This window comes from Triturus cristatus, chromosome 9, assembly GCF_964204655.1.
Source record: "Triturus cristatus chromosome 9, aTriCri1.1, whole genome shotgun sequence".
NCBI lineage: Eukaryota > Metazoa > Chordata > Amphibia > Caudata > Salamandridae > Triturus > Triturus cristatus.
In genome coordinates, this window is record NC_140592.1 from 307,113,874 (window position 1) to 307,133,492 (window position 19,619).

The window sequence follows — 19,619 nt, forward strand, 5'->3', positions numbered from 1 at the left end:
TTTAGCAATGTGGACATTTTTAAATGGTATTGTAAATGCTGTGGTTTAAAGACCAATTGGTCTAAATAAACATTATTTTTGAACTGAATTGAACTGAGCCTTTGTCATCACGTCCCAGGGCCTAAAATTCGAGAGTGAAGCTGTCGAAGCCGCAAATCCACCGCCTGGAATTTGAGTCACTATCTGCTGAGAAGTACTATTTTTCATTTTAATCCTAAACCGTTAGTAGTGGCCTCCTCCTTACCCCAGGCTTTCAATGTGCGCAGGCTTGTCGCCGTTTTCGCAGTTTTCCCATTTTAATCAGCTGACCATTTGCGGGGATTATGGGCAAAAGTAAAGGGGGTGACTGTGGTACCATCTTATCAACTCTAGCAAAGCCTACCCCAAAGCCTAGTTCAATTGACCGGATGCTAGAGCAGGCCGTCAGCCCTATTAGTAATGACATCGCCAGAACTGAACTGAGGCTATCCATCAACCCGGATAGTCTTAGTGTGGGTCTACCTGGCCAGTCCCCATGCCTTCCTTCAGACATGCTTATAGTTTTATCCCAAAACAATGCTGACTCACTTTCCACACAAGGATCCGCAAAGAATCGTGCACCGACTTCTCCAACTGCTAACCCCTCCATTTTTTTCAAAGGAGCAAATAATAAATCCTTGCCTCTCAACATTATCAAAAAGAGCTAAACGTGGGAAGACATGTTAACAGGTGACTAGTCCCCCTTTATCCCCTCTCAAGACCGTACAAATGTCTGTGCCTGAGCCTGTGCCTGAACCAGTGCTTGTCCTGCTACCAAGTAAAGAAGTCCCAGTGGCTTCAGTCTCAACCTCAGTCCAACTTTCACAGGCTGACAAGTCTTACCTTATTGATTATCTAAATGACCTTCTGGTTAGACACCTAAAGATCTTCTCAGAAAAACTGTGCTCAACGATTAACACTGCACTTTCTCCTTTGGTTTCACGTTTGGCCACTATTGAGTCCAAGATGGTTGCGCTTGGTAACAACCTCTCAGGCGCCGTCAAATGATCTTCAATTAGTACTCCCATCAGGCACTGTATCTTGAATATGAATCCCGTTGGTCCTTCTGAAAAGCGTATTCCAGCACCACAGGCTCTGCCTGCTCCTAGCACTTTGCTAGTCCATGATCATCATTCATGTAACAAAAATCTCTTCACCTTTCAGAAATCAGTCCGATTACCTACCTCCACTCCCCATTTTAACAATAAATACACAAGGGATCCAGAGGGCAAAGCAGCTTCAGCCCATTTTCAGATGTAAACACAACTACCAGTTAATAATCTTCTTCCTGCCGCATGCCCAAACGTGGCCGTCTTGAGAGAGGTACCTCCATTGTGTTTGGATCAACGTGAATCCTATGAACAGCTCTCCAACAAAACCTTAGACTGGCTGGCACGATATAGATGCATGCCATTTCAGCATGCTAAGCACATTCTGCACATAAGGAGGTGCGCTTGGATTGGGCCAAATTGTCCGGACTCGCATAGAATTGTATTGTGATTCGTTTTAGTCTTACAGACCTTGCACATCATCTGGTATTTAATGCTAGACCCAGTAATATGGGCCACTACCTTCATCTCCCTGGTCCCGTTAGGCTTTTTCTATAGACCCCCTTTGTCCATAGGCAGTGCCCACTTAACTCAGCTCCAGTCTGTAGTGCACAAGATGTAACTTCATCTAACTGTCAGAGGGACATTAACACACATCTAGACAACTCAAAACAGACAGTCACAGTTAGTCAACCTCTCTCTAGAGGCCTGCCGCTTGCTCAGACCTCACAGAGCGCTCCTCCTGTCTCGTGCCCTTTACCCACATGTAACAGATTTGATGCACTCTCTGATTTGGACTGACTCAAAGGCCCTAAAGTAGTTTTCACAACTGCTACTCCTTGTATGACATCTTTGACTGACAATCCCTCAGTGACAACTACGGTCACTGCCCCGTTAAGAACAATGGCAGTTGTAATTCACACTTTGGATATGCACTACAGACCCCTTTCTGTCCTTAGCTGGAATATGGCAGGCCTGAAAGGGAAGATTACTAACGAAGACTGGAGGGCATTTGTTTCCAAGTTTGACTTAATCCTTCTGCAGGAGCCCTGGTTTACTGTCGCACCACATCTTGAGGGCTATGCTTGTTATTCATGTCCTGCTGCTCCCTCCACTTGCGGTTGTGGGACTAGCTACCTGGGTTAGTCTAAGCCTTCAGCTATAGTTATCACAGATTAAATCTAGTTCCTCTTCATTTTTTAGCATTAATAATTCAAGTTCCAATGACTAACATGGCTTTTTATTTGATACATTTTTATAGCAATGATTTTACTAACACTAGCTGTACACATTATAACAGCCTATTTAATTTTCTATCCCTACTACAATCTAAGGTCGATAACCGAGTTTTTCAAGTTCACTTTTTTCTTTGTGGTGATTTTACAGGGGTCTCAGGTCGCAAGACTAAGAAACAAATGGGCATTGCATCATGAAAGATGCTAGGGATGCCGAGCTTTGTAAATATCTTACTGCCCACTGCCTGGTCGACTTACTTGAAAACCTAGGGCAAGCATGCAACATGCTTACGTCATTTAGAGGGGGTGTGAGAACTTCCCTTATAGATTATATGTTTGTCAGCCCTGACTTTTTTTCTTGTTCTCCAAAGGAGAGATCTTGCCTAGAGACTGGGGCGATCGTAAAACTTTGAGCGCCTCCATGTTTTTACCGCTAAAGGGCCTTGCTCGCAACAGTACTCTAGCCTCCATTATGCATCACACACTGGATGGCCTACGACTAGTTTGGTGCATGAAAAACCCAAAGGAGTCACTAGCTGCCTTACTCAAGTCACACTTAAACAAATGTCCTTACTGCTTAGCAGAGAGTGCACAGGATTCTATGGTTCCACACTAGAATAGGATAATACTTAATCAGGGATTCGATGTTCAGGTCAATTCATATTGGGACCCAAGATGGTTCGACAGGGTCTGTTCTCTGGCAAATAGGAAGCTGAGGAAAGCCCTAAATACCCGCCCTAGGAATAAAACCGAAATCTCCCTTGCACGCACTGAGTACAAAACTGCATGTACAAACAGAAAGAGGGAGTTATATAATCAAGATTGGGAACTCTTTGAATACGCGTCTCTGGAAAAGGACAGTAAATCCTTCTTGATTCCGCTATTAATCCCCCTCTCCAAAACAACATCTCCGGCATGGACTTGGTTACCCACTTCACCTCCATTTACCACACTAAGGATGAGCCAATTATGTTTGTTACTCTCCTCAATAGATTGCAAACCTCTCCCCAACTTTTATTAACTTTGCAGGATGTTGAGTTGGCCATCCATTACAGTAAGGATGGGAAAGTCCCAGGCCCAGATGGGGTACCGATGGACTTGTTGAAATCCATGCCTGAAATTTTGGGCCCCCTTATTACGAATACTTTTAACACTTCCCTATCCACAACTTTCCCCCCCCTCTCATGGTCTACTGCAACAATTGTACCCATATTCAAAAGGGGGACCCTATGTCGCCCTAGTGCTATCGACCTAGCTCACTCATCGACAGCACTATTAGAATCATAGGTAGTCATTTATGATCGTTTGGTCGAATGGGCAGCTGACAAGGACATACTCTTCCCGTTTCAATTTGGATTCTGGCCAAAACTAGGAACCAACGAACAATGTCTGAATCTGGCTCTGACCAATTCTAAATAAACCAAGGCAAAGCGCTCCCCCATCTACTTAGCTTTCATGTATCTATCCACCGCCTTTGATTCAGTACCAAACATTGGTTAATGTTGATGGATCAAGGCGTGGATTCCCCCTTTGGTGAATTTCTTATACTGCCCGCATTCAGACCTTTCAGCCCGGGTTCGTTCAAATTCCATTGGGGAGCTTTCTTCTGAATTCCCTCTGAAGAGTGGAGCAAGGCAGTGTTGTATATTGGCACCTTTATTTTTCATTCTATATATCAACGGATTAACAGTCCATTTATCTACTTCCCACACAGACATACCCAGAGTTGCTGGCTCCACTATCTCGCTTTACTGTATGCTGATAATGCGGTATTGTTAGCCCTCACTCCAAAAGCACTGAGACATCAGTCGCACATCGTGTCCTGTGGCCCGGCAGACTGAGGCTAAATAAAATTAGTATCATGCTTTGACGACTGTTGAGAACTTTTGTTATATAGTATTAAATTTCAGTTCAACAGGGTCATGGAATCATCATCTTGCTCAGGCTAGTGTTAAATTAATTACATCTGCGGCCACAGTTTGCACCCTCATTAGACCGCATATTAGGGGGGACTGTGTTTCCACCACTGAAAGTTTACAACTCGCAATGCATCAGTGTAGCCTCCTACGGAGCTGGAGTATGGGAATCACAATGGGTTCGGCACCACATCTCGGCAGCGGCGCTGGTAATGGCACCACTGGAACAGTCCCCAGAGGATATTGCGACCTCGCACCTGATCTGGATCCACCAATGGATTCTAGGAGGTTAACAGGAGTGAACTCACCGGCGGAGCTCCAACCACCGACCCGTCCAAACCCATGGGACCCGAAGGTGCTCACGGGAGGTTCAGCTACTCAAAAATTAGGCTCATGGCCTCATAAAACTCTCTGAGCTGGCCAGGGGTCTCCTCAGCTCCAGGAAATATGGGAAAGCACGGAGCTGACCCAATTTCCAATGTAAGCTGTAGAGGGACCACCAGCGAGTGAGTGAGCATCCTTGCCGCACTTCATTCAAAGAATGAGAACAACATGGAGAAGCCGAAGAGTGCTTCGACTTCCTCTTCTGGGACTTAGCAGAAGAAGTCCTAGAGTGATACGAGGACCGGTCGTGTGGAGCGGTCCCGAGACCTCCCACACGAACGAGGCCTGTAGCTGCACGGAGTCGCGTGAGGAGCGGCCAAAAGCTTCATGGCTCACTTGCGCATGGCCTATGGTTTCAGTGTCTTGTATTCTGTACATGACGCAGAGTTGTGATCCCTCTCAAGGCACTACAGACATACCAAGAGAGGGTCTGTCACCGACATCTGTCGATGATAGGTGCCACAAGGTTTGCACCCGGTGGGTTTTTCAGGATCATCTTAAAAATAATACAAAATTGAACATTAGTCGTCAACAAAAATATCTAAGTCAGTCAAAAATTGACTGAGGTGAGCTTGATCCAGACCTGCGCTGATGGCATGGAAAAGAAGGAACTGAGGTCAGGGCACTGGGGTGGCACCTATATAAGCACCGTGCACGTCACTTCCAGTGAGGACAAAGCCAATAACACCATGCAGGGCCGAACGTTAGCCCCTACTACTGCACAAGGGGGATTGCTCAAATATTTCCGGTTACAGTATGACGCCTACGAATATTCCAGGGTAAGGTATCAGGTACTAACAATTTTAGAACTGCATAGCCCAAATGTACTGCCGGAAAACTAAAAACTAAATAGCAGCCTAAAAATCACTGGGCTGGCATGGAGTCAAATAAAGAAGGCAACTCTATACATGCTCATCACTGTGACTCACTTTTTACCCACAACCTATTGTGATCCATGTATACCTGTCTGATTCACATGTCTCTTCCACTGTGGAGACTCCAGTCTTCATTTTTAGCTCTGGCTTGACGGAGTGATGTATGCAAGATCAATCGTTACCAATTAAATGAAATATAAAGGGCCTGATTCACAAAGGGCCTCTGCACTCATGGCGGAGGCCCCGCAGTCGTGGCGGGGGCCCCACAGTCGTGGCGGGGGCCCCGCAGTCGTGGCGGAGGCCCCGCAGTCGTGGCGGAGGCCCCGCAGTCGTGGCAGAGGCCCTGCAGTCGTGGCAGAGGCCCTGCAGTCGTGACGGGACCTTCGCAATGAGAAACTGCAATGCAGAGGTCCCGCTGCGAGCGAGTGCGGGCGTCTCGTCATGACTGCGGGCTTCCGCCACGAGTGCAGAGACCCTTTGTGAATCAGGCCCACAGAGTGTCCTTTGGCTCAGGCCAGAAGTGTAGTTGTGAATGAATCATCACATATCACATTATTATTCTCAGAGATGCATTGCACAAGAAAGCATTTCTTTCCACAGCAGCAGGCTTTTTATATTTTTAGTGAGAACATAAAATGCAAGCCAAACCTATTGACTTTATCAATGCTCGTTTATTATCAGCAGTTAAGGATCTGGGATAACTGGGTGTGAAATCCTGTTTGGTGAGTTCTTTTACACTACCTTTATTGCACTCCCACTTGTTTGCACTGGTATATCGTGTATAACTGGAGCTGCCTGGCCTTCTTTTGTTGTATTTGCCTCATCGGTCCCGCCCCCCCCCCCCCCCCATGTCATTTTGAGAAATATTTTTTTTTCGTTTTTACTAGTATCCTGGAAATGCTTAGCAAATGTTTAAATGTATGTGTCACACTGCCTTTCAACCACTTCGTCCCTATTCTAATGAATTAGCCTTTGTGTTTGTCATTAACTCTGTGGACTAGCACGTGGTTTCCTTTTATAACATATTATAAGACCTTTGCAATAAATGCATGATTGAAAAGAGTTTAAAAGTATACCAGCCCATACCACTGTGGATGTCAGAATACCTAGTACAAAAATATCGACTACGAAAATATAGGTAACTACAGATTTACTGTCCCACACACCTAGGTACCTTGAGATTATATATCAAGGTACACGTGTGGTGTTGAGAATAATATCTATTAAGTCCATACTTACCTGTATATACTTAAGTGCACATTTTTGTAGACAATAGTCTGGACGATATATTTTTGTAGTTTGAGGTTTAAAACTTGAATCTCATAGAAAACTCTCAAAACAGGTATATACATGCCTTTCTGTCACATGCCAATCCATCACACACCTCGTCTATTTGTAGTATGTAACCATATCTGTGTTAGCACATGTAATGCTACTTACCTACACTAAACCAGCTATTGTATACCCCTATATCTCTGGTTTTTGCCCATCAGAGTCATACAATAATTCTTTGCACATCGTTCATATTTGTTGTGTGCCTTCTTAATTGCGTCACAGGCTTATACCCGACACACAAATTGCCTAGTTCAGGGGCCACATTACAGGTAAATACATTAATAAACCCAGAGCACCACAAAGGTCATGTGTTGGTCTGCAGTTGAAACAGGTCCAATTCTATTGCTGAAGAATTCAAAGGTCCAGCAGTGGTTGTATTATTTGTCCATAAGAAGACAGCCGACACGTGTTTCGCCTTACTCTACTTTTTCAAGGCTTTAAGATCAATAACTACATACATAAATATGTTATTTTTCAATAAAAAAGATTAAAATAGCGCCAGCCCCATGCTGTGAAAGTTATACCACGTCACTAAACCGGATCAATATTACCAAGAAAACATCAAAGCTGCAATGGACAGATCATAGTAAGGTCCAACATAAGGTGCAATATTCACCCAAACTTTGTGCAGGAAGACAGAGGATCCCTTTAGAATAAGACAGTCATGAAGGGCTAGTAGGGAGTTAAAAAGAAGAAAAGCCGAAATAATGGAATAGAAAGGGAAAAGGGAAGCATCGTGGTGTCTATATTTCAAGACAAAATCTGTCAAATCACCACTTGTGATGCATCTCCCAAGGAAGTAAGTCTTCCAGTCTATGACTGGTCCTATAAAATACCCGATTAATGTAGCTATCTAGTGAGGTTCTGTCAAACCACGAGGGCCCTAAGTGGTTTAATTTAAGCCCCCAAAAAAACGTACAACAGTGACCCGGGTCGCCATGGTTCTAGTGCTTAATTTGTAAAAAAATAAAATAAGTTCTAGGGTTCTCGTCGTGAGGTCACTGTAGCTTGTATCACACTTGCCTCTGCCATGCCGCCAATCATAGTAACAACACAACTACTGACCATCACATCCCTACAAGTGTGACAGTTCTGACTTTTTTAGACCCCCAAAGCTACAAGATTAGCTTGGACAGCAAATAATAGTCATTTTTAATGTATATTGAATTAACAATTAACTGTTGTTGTAGTCCTCTCTAAATTAGTCAGACAATGCCACCTTGTGGCAGGCTGTCACAAGCGCTGGTGTTGACAATTAAGTACCAGTGCCGAGCACCGGAAACCACCGGCGCAAATTAAAAACACTGCATGGTTCGGATTTAAACCCACCATAAGTTTACTAAAAGTTATACACCTGATATCGAATGAGTTAATAATAATAATGATATCCCTGCGTGCTGGGCTGAAGTCTTTACCACGCTGGACTACACGACAAGGAAGAGAGAGGGGAAGCCAATCACCTATAAGAAAGAAAGGAAAAACATCCTTTCATGTAGGTTTTACACTAGCTTGGTGTCTTAGTGTTTCCGGCTCATAGAGCACGCATTAATCTGTATGCTGTTTACATACCCAGTGTCTTTGGGTGTGCAGAACATCTTCATACCACTGCCACCATAGTTCCCTGTTCACATTACAGGCAAGGCATATTCCAACCGGGCCAGTGCGTCATATCACAGCAAACACACTGCTTCCAGTTAAGGTGCAACCCCCATCTGCACTAGTGAAAGGCGTATTAGTGAAAGGGGACCAGATGTCTGAAGTCACTGGTCGGCCTGCACTTGAAATGGCGACTCAGCCTCTATTTCACACGAAGATCCCTGGGCAGACTGTGGGACCCCCTTGAACCCTTACAAAGGGCACCCCGTGTTAAGGGATGGGGGTCAGAGGGGGTGCTGCACAGTCAATGGGCCTCTGTCCAGGGCGCAAAAGAGGAAGGACAGTGGGTGGGGAAGGCCTATATACCCCCCGTTCCTCGCGCCCCGGAAATGACGCGCCCTGCGCGCCGCAGCCCCTGGCTGCCAGAGTAGAGGGACTCCTCACTGAGAGGTCCCCATACTTAGAAGAAGGGGGGTGGGCTGGTGCCTTGCTGGCACTAGAGGCCCGACCTTCTAGGGCACCCTGCGGGCGCCAGGGCAGCCGCAGGGATGGGGGTCAGAGGGGGTGCTGCACAGTCAATGGGCCTCTTGATGGTCTGCCCCCAACAGTCCTATGGGGCAGACAAAGAGTAAAAGGATCCTCTCATTTGAGTGGGGCCACGCCTCCATGCAAATGAGGAAACCCCCACGGGTATCACTCTGGTGCCCATTTTGACCTGGCACGATCCATGTAACAGAAGGGGCGACGCAAGCATCTGCGGCCCCTTGTGTACTAACTTAGTGGAGTACAAAAAAGCAAACACCTGTAGCGCCCCCAAAGCACTATATATGAAGCAGTCTGTCCAATACACACATCATTTGATGCGTCTTATGTGTAGGTCCCACACTTGCCCCACCCATGTCTCTCGGATGCTCAAAGATGGCGCTTAAAAATCTCTCGTTACCAACACCATTGAATTCAGGACTCACAAACAAGCCTTCCTCTAACTGAGGGTCCTACAAGCCTGCTCCAGGGTCCTGTCATGGTATTCGTAGATCGCGACATGCAGGGTGTTCGTGTCAGGGTATGGAGTCTCGCCCACAAGATGCTAGTGCCTAGAAAACTATGTGATGCTAAAAAGGCAATATTTGCACATGAAATGTCTCTGTGATGAAGTTCGGAGCTTGCCTGCTTTGTGCAAGTCCGTTCCATATAAGGAGTCTATACCAGTTGTTAGAATCACCAAGTTTCTTGGAATAGCAAACGACCCCATAGCAAGCGTGCGCACACAGTGTGGAATGTATTTCTACTACGGTGTCAAACAGTCCTCGCACAAGACAGGTCTCGTGCCTGGAAATGCAACGAGCTAAACTTTCATAATTAAAGTTTTGATTTTTATGTAGAGGTGGACGAGCCGGAGCCACTGAATGCTCGAGATAGGCTCGAGCCTGAAGTCTGGCTCTGGTGCAGCTCGAGGTCCTTTCGGAACCGCGAGCCCATAACGAGCCGGGCTTTCACGTGGAATCAACCTGCCACACTCGCTCTGGCCTCTTATGCAAAGACGTGAATGTAGCGTTTTAAACGCTCTAATTTACATAGCTGCGCAACAGAGCTAAAGGAGACACAGGAGCCGGTATTCTTTGGTTGCACACGCGGCTCCGACTAACGCGTCGAGGCCACGCCTCTTTATTTAAACTAGCTAGCGTCTGACGTCACGCGTCAGCGCTAGCGCACCCCGGCAGCGCGGAAGGCTAGAACGCCTCGCGCGCGCCGGACACTACACTCCTTCCAACCTTTATAAAACATTAAGCAAAACATAAAGCCAGAAAAATCAACGATGAGTCTGTTACCAGTCTGCCAGCCCTTACAGGTTACACCATATAGTCCGCCAGCTGGGATGACGGGGCCGGGTTCTTCCTCAGGTTGTAGCGGGATGGGCCGCCTCTGGAAAGGGCCACATCGGGGGTTCTGCGCCTTGGGATGTTAGGCTCTACCCGGGCTGGGGAGCCGCCAGGCGGGTTACCCCCCGGGGTGGCTGGGATGGACTGGGAACCACCATCCTCGCTCCGACCGTCCTCCCCCTCCTGATCTCCGCTCGGCTGGTCGGGGTCCGGCCCCTCTGGCTCGGCCCCGGGACGTGAAGGTGTTCCTGGGTGGACCTTTTTGAAGAACGACACATCTCGCGTGACCGTTTCAGCACCTCTTTGAGCGGTCACCATCGTGCCTGTCGGCGGGTGACAAACAATGGCTGAGGTTCAAAAGGAAGTCTGAACTTGCTGCCTGGGTAGCGGTCCTTCACGTACACTCGATCCTGCCATTGTATCGTGGACTCCTTAGCTCCCCTTCGCTGGCTGGCGTGGTCATTCGAGCGCATCCGATTGGCTAGGGTCTTTTCATTGGAGGCTTGTGCCGGAACCCAAGTAGGGTGGTGTGGGATCGTGTCACTTACGATTCTCCCCATGGTGGCTGTTCCTGGCGCTGCCTCGGTTGTGACATGGGGGGTCATCCGGTATTCCCGCAGGAAACTGTATATCGCTCTCTCCAGTGGAGATCCATCAGCCATGGCGATGCGAATGGTTTTGTTGAGTGTCCTCATAAACCTCTCCACCTCTCCATTGGCTTGGGGCCATCTTGGTGTTACTTTGTGGTGATGGATCCCCCAGCTCTTGAGATACTCTGCAAACTCCTGCCCCTGGAAAGGCGGTCCATTGTCGGTCTTGACCACCCCGAATATGCCATGAGTGGCGATGGTTTTCTCGAATTTCGCTATTACTTCAGTGGCTGTTTCGACCTCTGGGTATTTGGTGAAATCATCGATAATGACCAACGCATACCGTCCATCGGGGAGATGTCTGAAGTCGGCACTCACACACTCCCACGGTCTCCGGGGATTGTCTTCGGTCGCCACCGGGTGAGGGCGTTCCGGCTGTCCTGCGGCTTGGCACCACGTGCAGGTTCTCACCTTCTGCTCAACCATCGCATCCATGCCTGGGAACCATACTTTGGCTTGGAGCCTGCCCTTCATCTTTACCATTCCTTGATGTCCCCTGTGGGCGAGGTCCACCGCCTGTTGAGCGAGGCTGGCCGGCAAGACTAGCCTCGGGCCCTGCAGAAGACATCCTTGGGCGTCAACGGACAACTCACTTTTCATCTTCAAGAATGATTCCAGTTCCAGCTTGGCTTGGGGCGTCCTTCTGTTGAGCGAGTCTTGGATTGTCCTCCAATCTCCCGACCTGACAGCCTCCGCCGCTGCTCTCACGCATTCATCACCTTCTGAGGCCTCTATGATCGCGGCCAGGCTCATTGGGAGGGGTCGTGACCACTCCGTCACATACCGGACGTACTCCTCTGTATCCTCGGCCTCCTCCTTCTCTTCTGTTGTGGCTTTCCTCGGGTGCCGTGACAGATAGTCCGCCGGGTTCGTGGCCCCTGGTTTGTACTCCACCCGGTAGTCGTACCCTTGTAGTTGGAGTATCCACTTTTCAATCCGGGGTGGCGGCTTCGAGGACAACCCTTGGAATAGAGGAATGAGTGGCTTGTGATCGGTTGTTACCGTGAAATGATGTCCATACACATACACGTGAAAATGCCGGCATGCCCAGTGGATGGCGATGGCTTCTCGCTCGATTTGCGAGTAACGCTGCTCCGTTTCGGTCAGGGACCGGCTGGCGTAGGCAATGGGGGCCCACTCCTCGTTGTTCTGGAGTTGTGTCAGAACCGCTCCCAACCCAAACGGGCTCGCGTCGACCGCCACGTTGGTGGGCTTTGCCGGATCGAAGTACGAGAGGGTAGTCTCCGCGGACAGGGCCGCCTTCGTTGCTTGGAACGCTTGCTCCTGTTCCGGGCCCCACTGCCACGTGGTGGACGACTTGGTCAGCTCCCTGAGGGGTTTGGTGAGGTTGGAGAGGTCCGGAATGAAGCGGCCGCAGAAGTTGACCATGCCCAGGAAACTCCGGGCCTCCGAGATGTTCGTCGGAGCTGGGGCATCTTGGACATCCTTCACCTTGTCTGGGTCTGGGGCCACCCCTTGGTCCGAGAAGGTGTACCCGAAGAAACTGATCTTGTTCTGCAGGAACTGACACTTCTCCCGGTGCAGGGTCAAGCCTGACTCCTGAATCCTTTTGAGGACCCCTCTCAACCGCTGGTGGTGTTCCTCTATTGTTGACGCGTATATGAGCAGGTCGTCGCTCACATTAAGCACGCCGGGGAGCCCACTGAGTACTTCTCTGATGGTATTTTGGAATACCTCGGCGGCACTCGAGATGCCGAAGTTCAGGCGCCGATACCGTCTGAGGCCCACATGTGTGGAAAATGTGGTGATGTACCTCGAGTCCGGATGAAGTGGTTGCTGGTGATAGCCGGACCGTAGGTCCATCTTCGAAAACCACCTGGCCCCGTTCAGCTCTCCCAGGATGTCATCAATGGTGGGCGTCAGGTGTCGCTCTCGCTTGACCGCGGCGTTAGGGAGGCACATGTCCACACAGATGCGGACTTGTCCTGGCTGCTTCGGCTTCCTGGCGATGACGATCGGGGATACCCACGGGGTTGGCCCACTGACCTTTTCGATGATGCCTTGTCTCTCCAGGGCCTCCAGCTCCTCCTCGACCTTTTGCCTCAGGTGGAAAGCGATTCGCCGGTGCCTCAGCGCCACTGGTTGGACCGACGGGTCGATGTGTAAGGATACTTCCTTTCCTTTCAGGCACCCGATGCCGTTAAAAACTTCTCCAAACTCTTCCATGATGGTATCCAGTTCTTCCTCCAGGACTGCCATGGCAAACGAGATCAGTCTCAACTCTTCGGCCGATTGCCCGCTCAGCAGCATCCCGCTGCCCTCTTCCGTGACATAAACGGTGGTGTTGATGCTCCTCTCACCATGTTGTAGCTCCGTTTTGAAGCACCCGATGAGAGGAATGGGCGTCTTCTGGCCGTATGCGAACACCCGAATCTTCGCCTCTCGCAGCGGGGGTTTGACCCGCAGTTGGTGGTAGACATTGGCGGCCATCAACTCGATGGAGGCCCCAGTGTCAATTGTCGCCTTTACCTCTTGTTGTTGGACTAGGATGCGACATTTCGGAAGTCTGCGCTTCTTCTTCTGTGGCTGGTGGATCGCAAACACATAATGGACTGGGTACTCTTCGGTGTCGTCGTCCATGTCTTCGCTGTCTGCCCCTTCCTGCACCGCATGGGCCGCCTCCTTCTTGACTCTGGTGGACCGGCACACCGCCGCAAAGTGGTTCATCCACCCACAGGCGCCGCACTTTTTCACTCTGGCCGGGCAGTCTTGCATGCGGTGGGGTTGGCCGCCACAGTACCCACAGTCCTTCTTTGCCTCCGGTTGCCGTTTCCCTCCGGTTTGCCACCCTTTAGGCCGCACTACGTTCACCGCTTCCGCCACTTGCACTTGCTCCGTCTTCACAGGGCGATGTAGGGCTGCTTCCATATGCAAGGCCCTCTCTTGCGATAGCTCCTTCGACCGTCCGAGAGTAAGGATGTCCGCCAGGGGCTTTCCGTCTTCCTGGAGGACCGTGACACGAAGCTTGGACGAGTAACACCCCTGTATGATCTGCCCTCGGATCTCTTCCTGTTCGTCACGGAACCCACACGTGCTGGCTAACTCCTTCAGCCTGCCATGGAACGCATCCAGGGACTCGTCCGCCTCCTGTTTGGCTTGACGAAAGATTAACCTTTCATAGTCTCTGTTCGCCATGGGCTCGAAATGGGCGTTGAGCGCGTTCAGCAGTGTGTGGTACGTTTTTGGCGTGGCTTCCACGAGAGTTTTGTAGATGCGGTGGATGTCTTTGCCTCCTAGGTGGAGCAGCAGTGCTCTGCGCCGTTCCCTCGCGATGCCAGCCCCTTCGAAGTAAATTTGTAGATGGTCTGTCCAATCCCTCCAGCGCGGGGCAAGGGACGACGGGGCACCGTCAACGGCAAACGGCTCAATGGCGGGAATCGACGCCATCTTGGAACGTGCGCAGCACGCGGTGGAAGCTGGCTCCCTCTCCTCTGCATCGACGCCAACAGGCGTGCACCCCCTCCTGGCGTTGCGTGTTGACTTCCCTCGCGCTTCTACACCAACTGGTGGGTGCGCCTACCTCCAGACGACATCCGCGGGACTCCTCCGGCGCTCATGGGCTTAGGCGATCTCACCCGGCGTAGGCCTGATCCGGTGGAGGGCACGGTCGTCATCAGGCACCTCGTGGAGCAGGCGCGGCACTGCCTGGGCGAGACATACCCCTTACAGGCTGTGGAATGGGGCACCAGGGCGCACACAGCGTCACTACCGATGGCTGGATGGGCCTCCAGGGCACTTGCAGTGTCCCCCCATCAGGCCTAACAGCAGGCACAGCCGGGTCACCATGAGGAGGGGCTGCACACTCAGGCTCAGGCTACATGGGTGGCCAAAATATACACTGTGGGGCACAAAAGCAGCACATCAGGGCTCAATACACCCCTCGTCGCCAGTGTAGCGTTTTAAACGCTCTAATTTACATAGCTGCGCAACAGCGCTAAAGGAGACACAGGAGCCGGTATTCTTTGGTTGCACACGCGGCTCCGACTAACGCGTCGAGGCCACGCCTCTTTATTTAAACTGGCTAGCGTCTGACGTCACGCGTCAGCGCTAGCGCATCCCGGCAGCGCGGAAGGCTAGAACGCCTCGCGCGCGCCGGACACTACAGTGAAAACAAAGCAAAGATTAAAAGGAGAAACAGATACCCTTTTGGAGGCTAAAACCAGAAAACCTGCATTAATCGCGGCTTCCCCACTTAACCAAATTGTATGATCTTGGGCAAATATTGTATTTTTTTGACCCTTCGTTTCTTCATTATATCATATGAAAGCACCTATTGTTTTTAGTTTAATAGACTATAATGTTGCACTTTCTATAAGAATCCGAGCCACACACAGGTTTCATATGACAACTGACGCCTCGTAGCTCACCAATAGCACTATCGCCAGGATATGGCGGGGACAAATGGATTTACGTTCATGATTAAAGTCTAACTTTCAATAAGTACATTTCACTGCAGTGCTATAATGTAAAATGTCAAAACGTCTACATGTTAAAGAAATACACTTCTTTGAATTTTAAAGAAACGTCATCATATTTTACGTGATGCGTGTTGCGTGATTTACATGGCAAACGAGTTTAGGGCTCGGCTCGTGCACAGGCTCTAAGACCCAGGAGCCCTTGGGTCGGCTCTGGCTAGGCTGGCCCTGGCGATTTTCCGCTTTGCCCACCTCTATTTTTATGTGTGCTCAACCCTTTGTGTACCGAGTACTGAGCGTGAGAAGGGAGGGGGTGTCCAAAAGGGGGTTGGTCACCTATCCGAGAGTATTGAAACTCCAGACTAATAAAGAAAGGGCATCAGTTTGGCACAGTATCAGAATATAACCAGAATATTGTGGCCTTAATGTCCTCTCACAATAGTATAGTGTATTAAATCTGGTTTACTAAATTATAGAGCAAGTTAATGAAAGTCTAACAGCGAGATATTTTTGCAAAAAAAATGTTTAGGGCACGATATTTATGTCACGCGCTCCTGATCGATATTCGGGCCCACAACCAATCAGTTGTGTACCTGCGTTGTAGGGGCGGGCCTTGAACACGTGGATGTATTGCTTTAGAAATTCCTGCGCGAGGCGGTTTGCACGGCTCACCACCTGTTGCATGACAGCTGTCTCTCCTGCCAGGTCGTTTTCTTTTCCTTGCTTTGTCTCACCTGTGCTCGCCTCTGTTGTTGCCGTGTCAAAGTTTGCTTAGCATCAGCCTCTGTGAGGGTCCTGTTTGTGGTCGCCCTCAAGTAATGGGAAGTTGGGGGTGCTGCGTCCCTTTCAACACCCCTAGCTCGCACCTCTTTCAGTTGCACTGCAAACTGTTCGTTCTAATTGCGTAATGTGCTTCAAACTTCTTGTTTTTTTGCGATGCTTCTGCCTTTGCAAACTTCTTTGCTTCCCTCTTGAAATGGCTGAAACCCTTTGATGTCGACATGTGTTATCGACTCCGTTGCACCCACTGAGGGCTTCCTCGGGACTTTGTTTTCTAGAAATGCTCCAAATTCGGCCTTTTACTAGAGCTTGTACTGGAAATAACGTGAGGCCTCTCGTGCTCTGTAACGTGTCTAAGCCAGTCTACTTTACTCCAAGTCACTTTCTCTTAACGGGGTTCTCTTTCCCTTAACGGGGGTTCTCTTTCCCGGACCAGGCTTAACGGCTAGAGCAACCGACATTGAAGCTGGGGAACCGGGTTCGAGTCTGGTGGGGCCCAAACATCCTGCGATTCTCGGCAAATCACTTAGGGGTAGATTTACAAGAAAGTGACGCATCTGTAGAGCTGCATCACTTTCCCTGCGCCACCCTGAGAAACCCTAGCGCCACCATGGATGTGCCGTATTTCCAATAAGGCGCACCATGGCGCAAGGATTGACGGATGGGTCAGAAATTCTGAAGCATCTGTTGGCGTAAAAGTCGCACATTGCTGGAATTGTGTCGCAAGCACGATGCAACTCCAGCAATGTATGAGGAGGCCTATCCTCATTGTGCTGCGTCACTCCTTACGCCTGCTTCAAGCAGACGTAAGGTTTTGACGCAGTGACGTCCTAGAAGTGGCGCAGTGAAATCACTTCGACAAGGCTTTTTTTGCGTGGGAACACCTACCCTGCATACACAAAAAGTGAAACAACCGTAGCACAAAAATAACACAAGGGGCTTGTAATTCTGCCCCTTAATCTCCCCGTGCCTAGAAAGGAATGTGTGCGTCTGAAAAGCAGCTGGTGCTGATGTAAAGCGCTCTGATACCTTAAGGTCGAGTTTACGCTATATAAAACTGCAAAAACAAAAAATTCAGGGGCTTATTTGCAAGCCCCTTGCGCTGCTGGTGCGTCACTTTTAGTATGGGAAAAAGAGACGCACCGGCTGCGCAAGGGGCTTGTAAATAAGCCCCTCAGTTCCCAACACGTCTCCTGGAGCCATTCCTCTCTTGCTGCCCCTAACTCCAAACCTCTCGCTCGATGCATGCTCCTCTGAATATAAGCAGCGCCAGTGCGTCCATAAGGCGCGGTAAGACAGCAAGCACACAGCGACAATTATTGATAACCAGGGATGTATGGATCCTAAGCCGTCCAAGCAACAAGCATTGGCAGAGCCAATAGGTCTGGCGTTGGCTTTGTCAATGCTCGTTTTGTTATGTTTTTGCAAATCGTTATGGTTGGGTGAGCGGCAGGGCTTTCGTCAACATTAAAGAAAACATTGACTAAAAACAAAAACAAAATTAGGTCTCAAAAAGCATCCATTGCCCTTGTGGTTTCTGCGACTGTAGGGAACTACTTAGGGCACTCCTTTTGAAAGGGAGGAATGTGTGACTCACAAGGAAGTTATCCAATGGCGGAAGTGGGCTGACCGGTGCCCCACTGAGGTAAATAGGGAAGACATGGTAGCAGACCATTGAACGAATAGAACTGTCTGAAAGCCCTATTGTTAAATACATTATTAATTTACACCTTTCGTAAATTCAAAAAGGTCTCGACTAACCCCAGACTAAATCAAGACCCCTCTGCCAATACTAAGTGATAAAAGACAGCATAATTGTGGTATAGTGGGTCCTTTTACTACTGCATTTACTGCACTGATAACAATCGTCATGCCTCTGTGGGGCGCCAAATTACAACAAATGGTTTTAAAAAGCTACTACTGCTAAGAATGTATGTTTAATCAGTCAGTGTATGGGGAGTGCACCAGCAGGCAAAAGGCTATTCCACACGAAGCACTGAAAAATGCCTGTGAGATTCTTGAACCTAAGCCAGGGAGACAGTGTAGGTGGCTTCTGCCCTTGCCGGTAACCGTGACTGAAGGTTGGAATGAATGAAGGAATGAATGAAAAGCGGATACAGCAAGGAAGAACGCAGATGATTAAAACAATGAAGGAAGCAGCCATGGAAGACACAAGGAAGGAGGAAAATGGAGTAAGGAGAAAGTCTGAAGGAGTTATGTGAGAAAGCAAAGAAGCAAATGGATGGCAGGAAAGGAGAAGGCGGCGAGAGGAGGAATAAACAAATACAGTCGAAAGAAAGTGGATGAGAGAGGGAAGGGTCCAGGTGATGAAAAAGAAGTGGCGAGATATGTGGGAGAGACTGAAAAGAAAGGCAGAAAAGAAAGGGAGCCGAGCTTTCGGTTTTCCTAAATCCATGTGTTGGTATAGCATTTCTAGTCTAGGTTTTCTTATCTCTACATTCTGGTACAGCAGACAACGACGGACCCCAGGCGCCCAGCAGCTTTACCTTCGGGGTTGGAGCTTTTCAGGAAGTTCCTGCCGAAGGGCCGCTTGTGGTAGATGTCTTCCCAGTCCAGGGGCTCGGGGGTGGGGATGCCGTCTTCGCTCAGCTTCCAGGCCTTGTCGCACTTCAGCCTCCAATCGATTATTAGGGCCTCCTCCGAGGGCTTCTCCTGCTCACTCCCTGGGGCTTTCTTCTGCTCAGACACGGACTCCCCTGCTTTCTCGCTCACAGACTTATCTGTGTCACGCACAGATTTCTGCCCCCCCTTACCACACACAGTCTGCTCTCCTTTCTCACGCGCAGATTTCTCCTCGTCACGCGCAGGTTTCTGCTCCCCCTTTTCGCACGCACTGTGCTCTCCTTTCTCACAGGCGTGCTTCTCTTCTTTACGCGCAGGTTGCTGACCCCCCTTCTCACACACAGGCTGCTCCCCCTTTTCACTCGCAGACTTCTCTTCGTCACGCGCAGGTTTCCGCTCCCCCTTTTCGCACGCACTGTGCTCTCCTTTCTCACAGGCGTGCTTCTTCTGTTCGTCACGCGCAGGTTGCTGTCCCCCCTTTTCACTAGCAGACTGCTCCCCTTTCCCACACGGTGAGTTATCTACCTCACGCACGGATTGCGCCTCTCCCTTTTCACATGGGGACTGCTCTCCCTTCCCACACGCAGGCTGTTGCTCACTCGCTTGCTTCTCTCCATGGTCCTCCTGCCTCTGCCCCTCCACGGGCTCCGGGCAGGCCTTTTCGGCCGAGTGTTGCATTCTGCTGCTCATCGCGCAGACCTACAGAGGCTGCCGCTGCTTATCGAGTTTGATTCCCTAGATAAGTGCAAGTCAGGACTGTGGGCTCCTTATCCTGCAGAGTGCCACTCCCTGCCCAGGTGGGCGTGGCCCAGTAAAGGTGGAACCAACACTCCCTTTCCCGCTTAAGGAGGAAGCCCTCAGAAGTGCCGTCATCCTTCGCCT

General features: G+C 49.6%; 1 protein-coding gene across 1 annotated transcript in view; it reads right to left on the reverse strand.

The window, feature by feature from the left end:
- Window positions 1-19,513, reverse strand: part of LOC146797796 (F-box only protein 50-like) — an 86,517-nt gene extending 67,004 nt beyond the window's left edge. Inside the window, exon 1 of the mRNA XM_085624973.1 lies at window positions 18,662-19,513. Coding sequence (XP_085481099.1) covers window positions 18,662-19,427 — 766 coding nt within the window. The 5' untranslated portion in view covers window positions 19,428-19,513. The remainder of the gene's footprint in view (window positions 1-18,661) is intronic.
- Window positions 19,514-19,619: the final 106 nt, after the last annotated feature.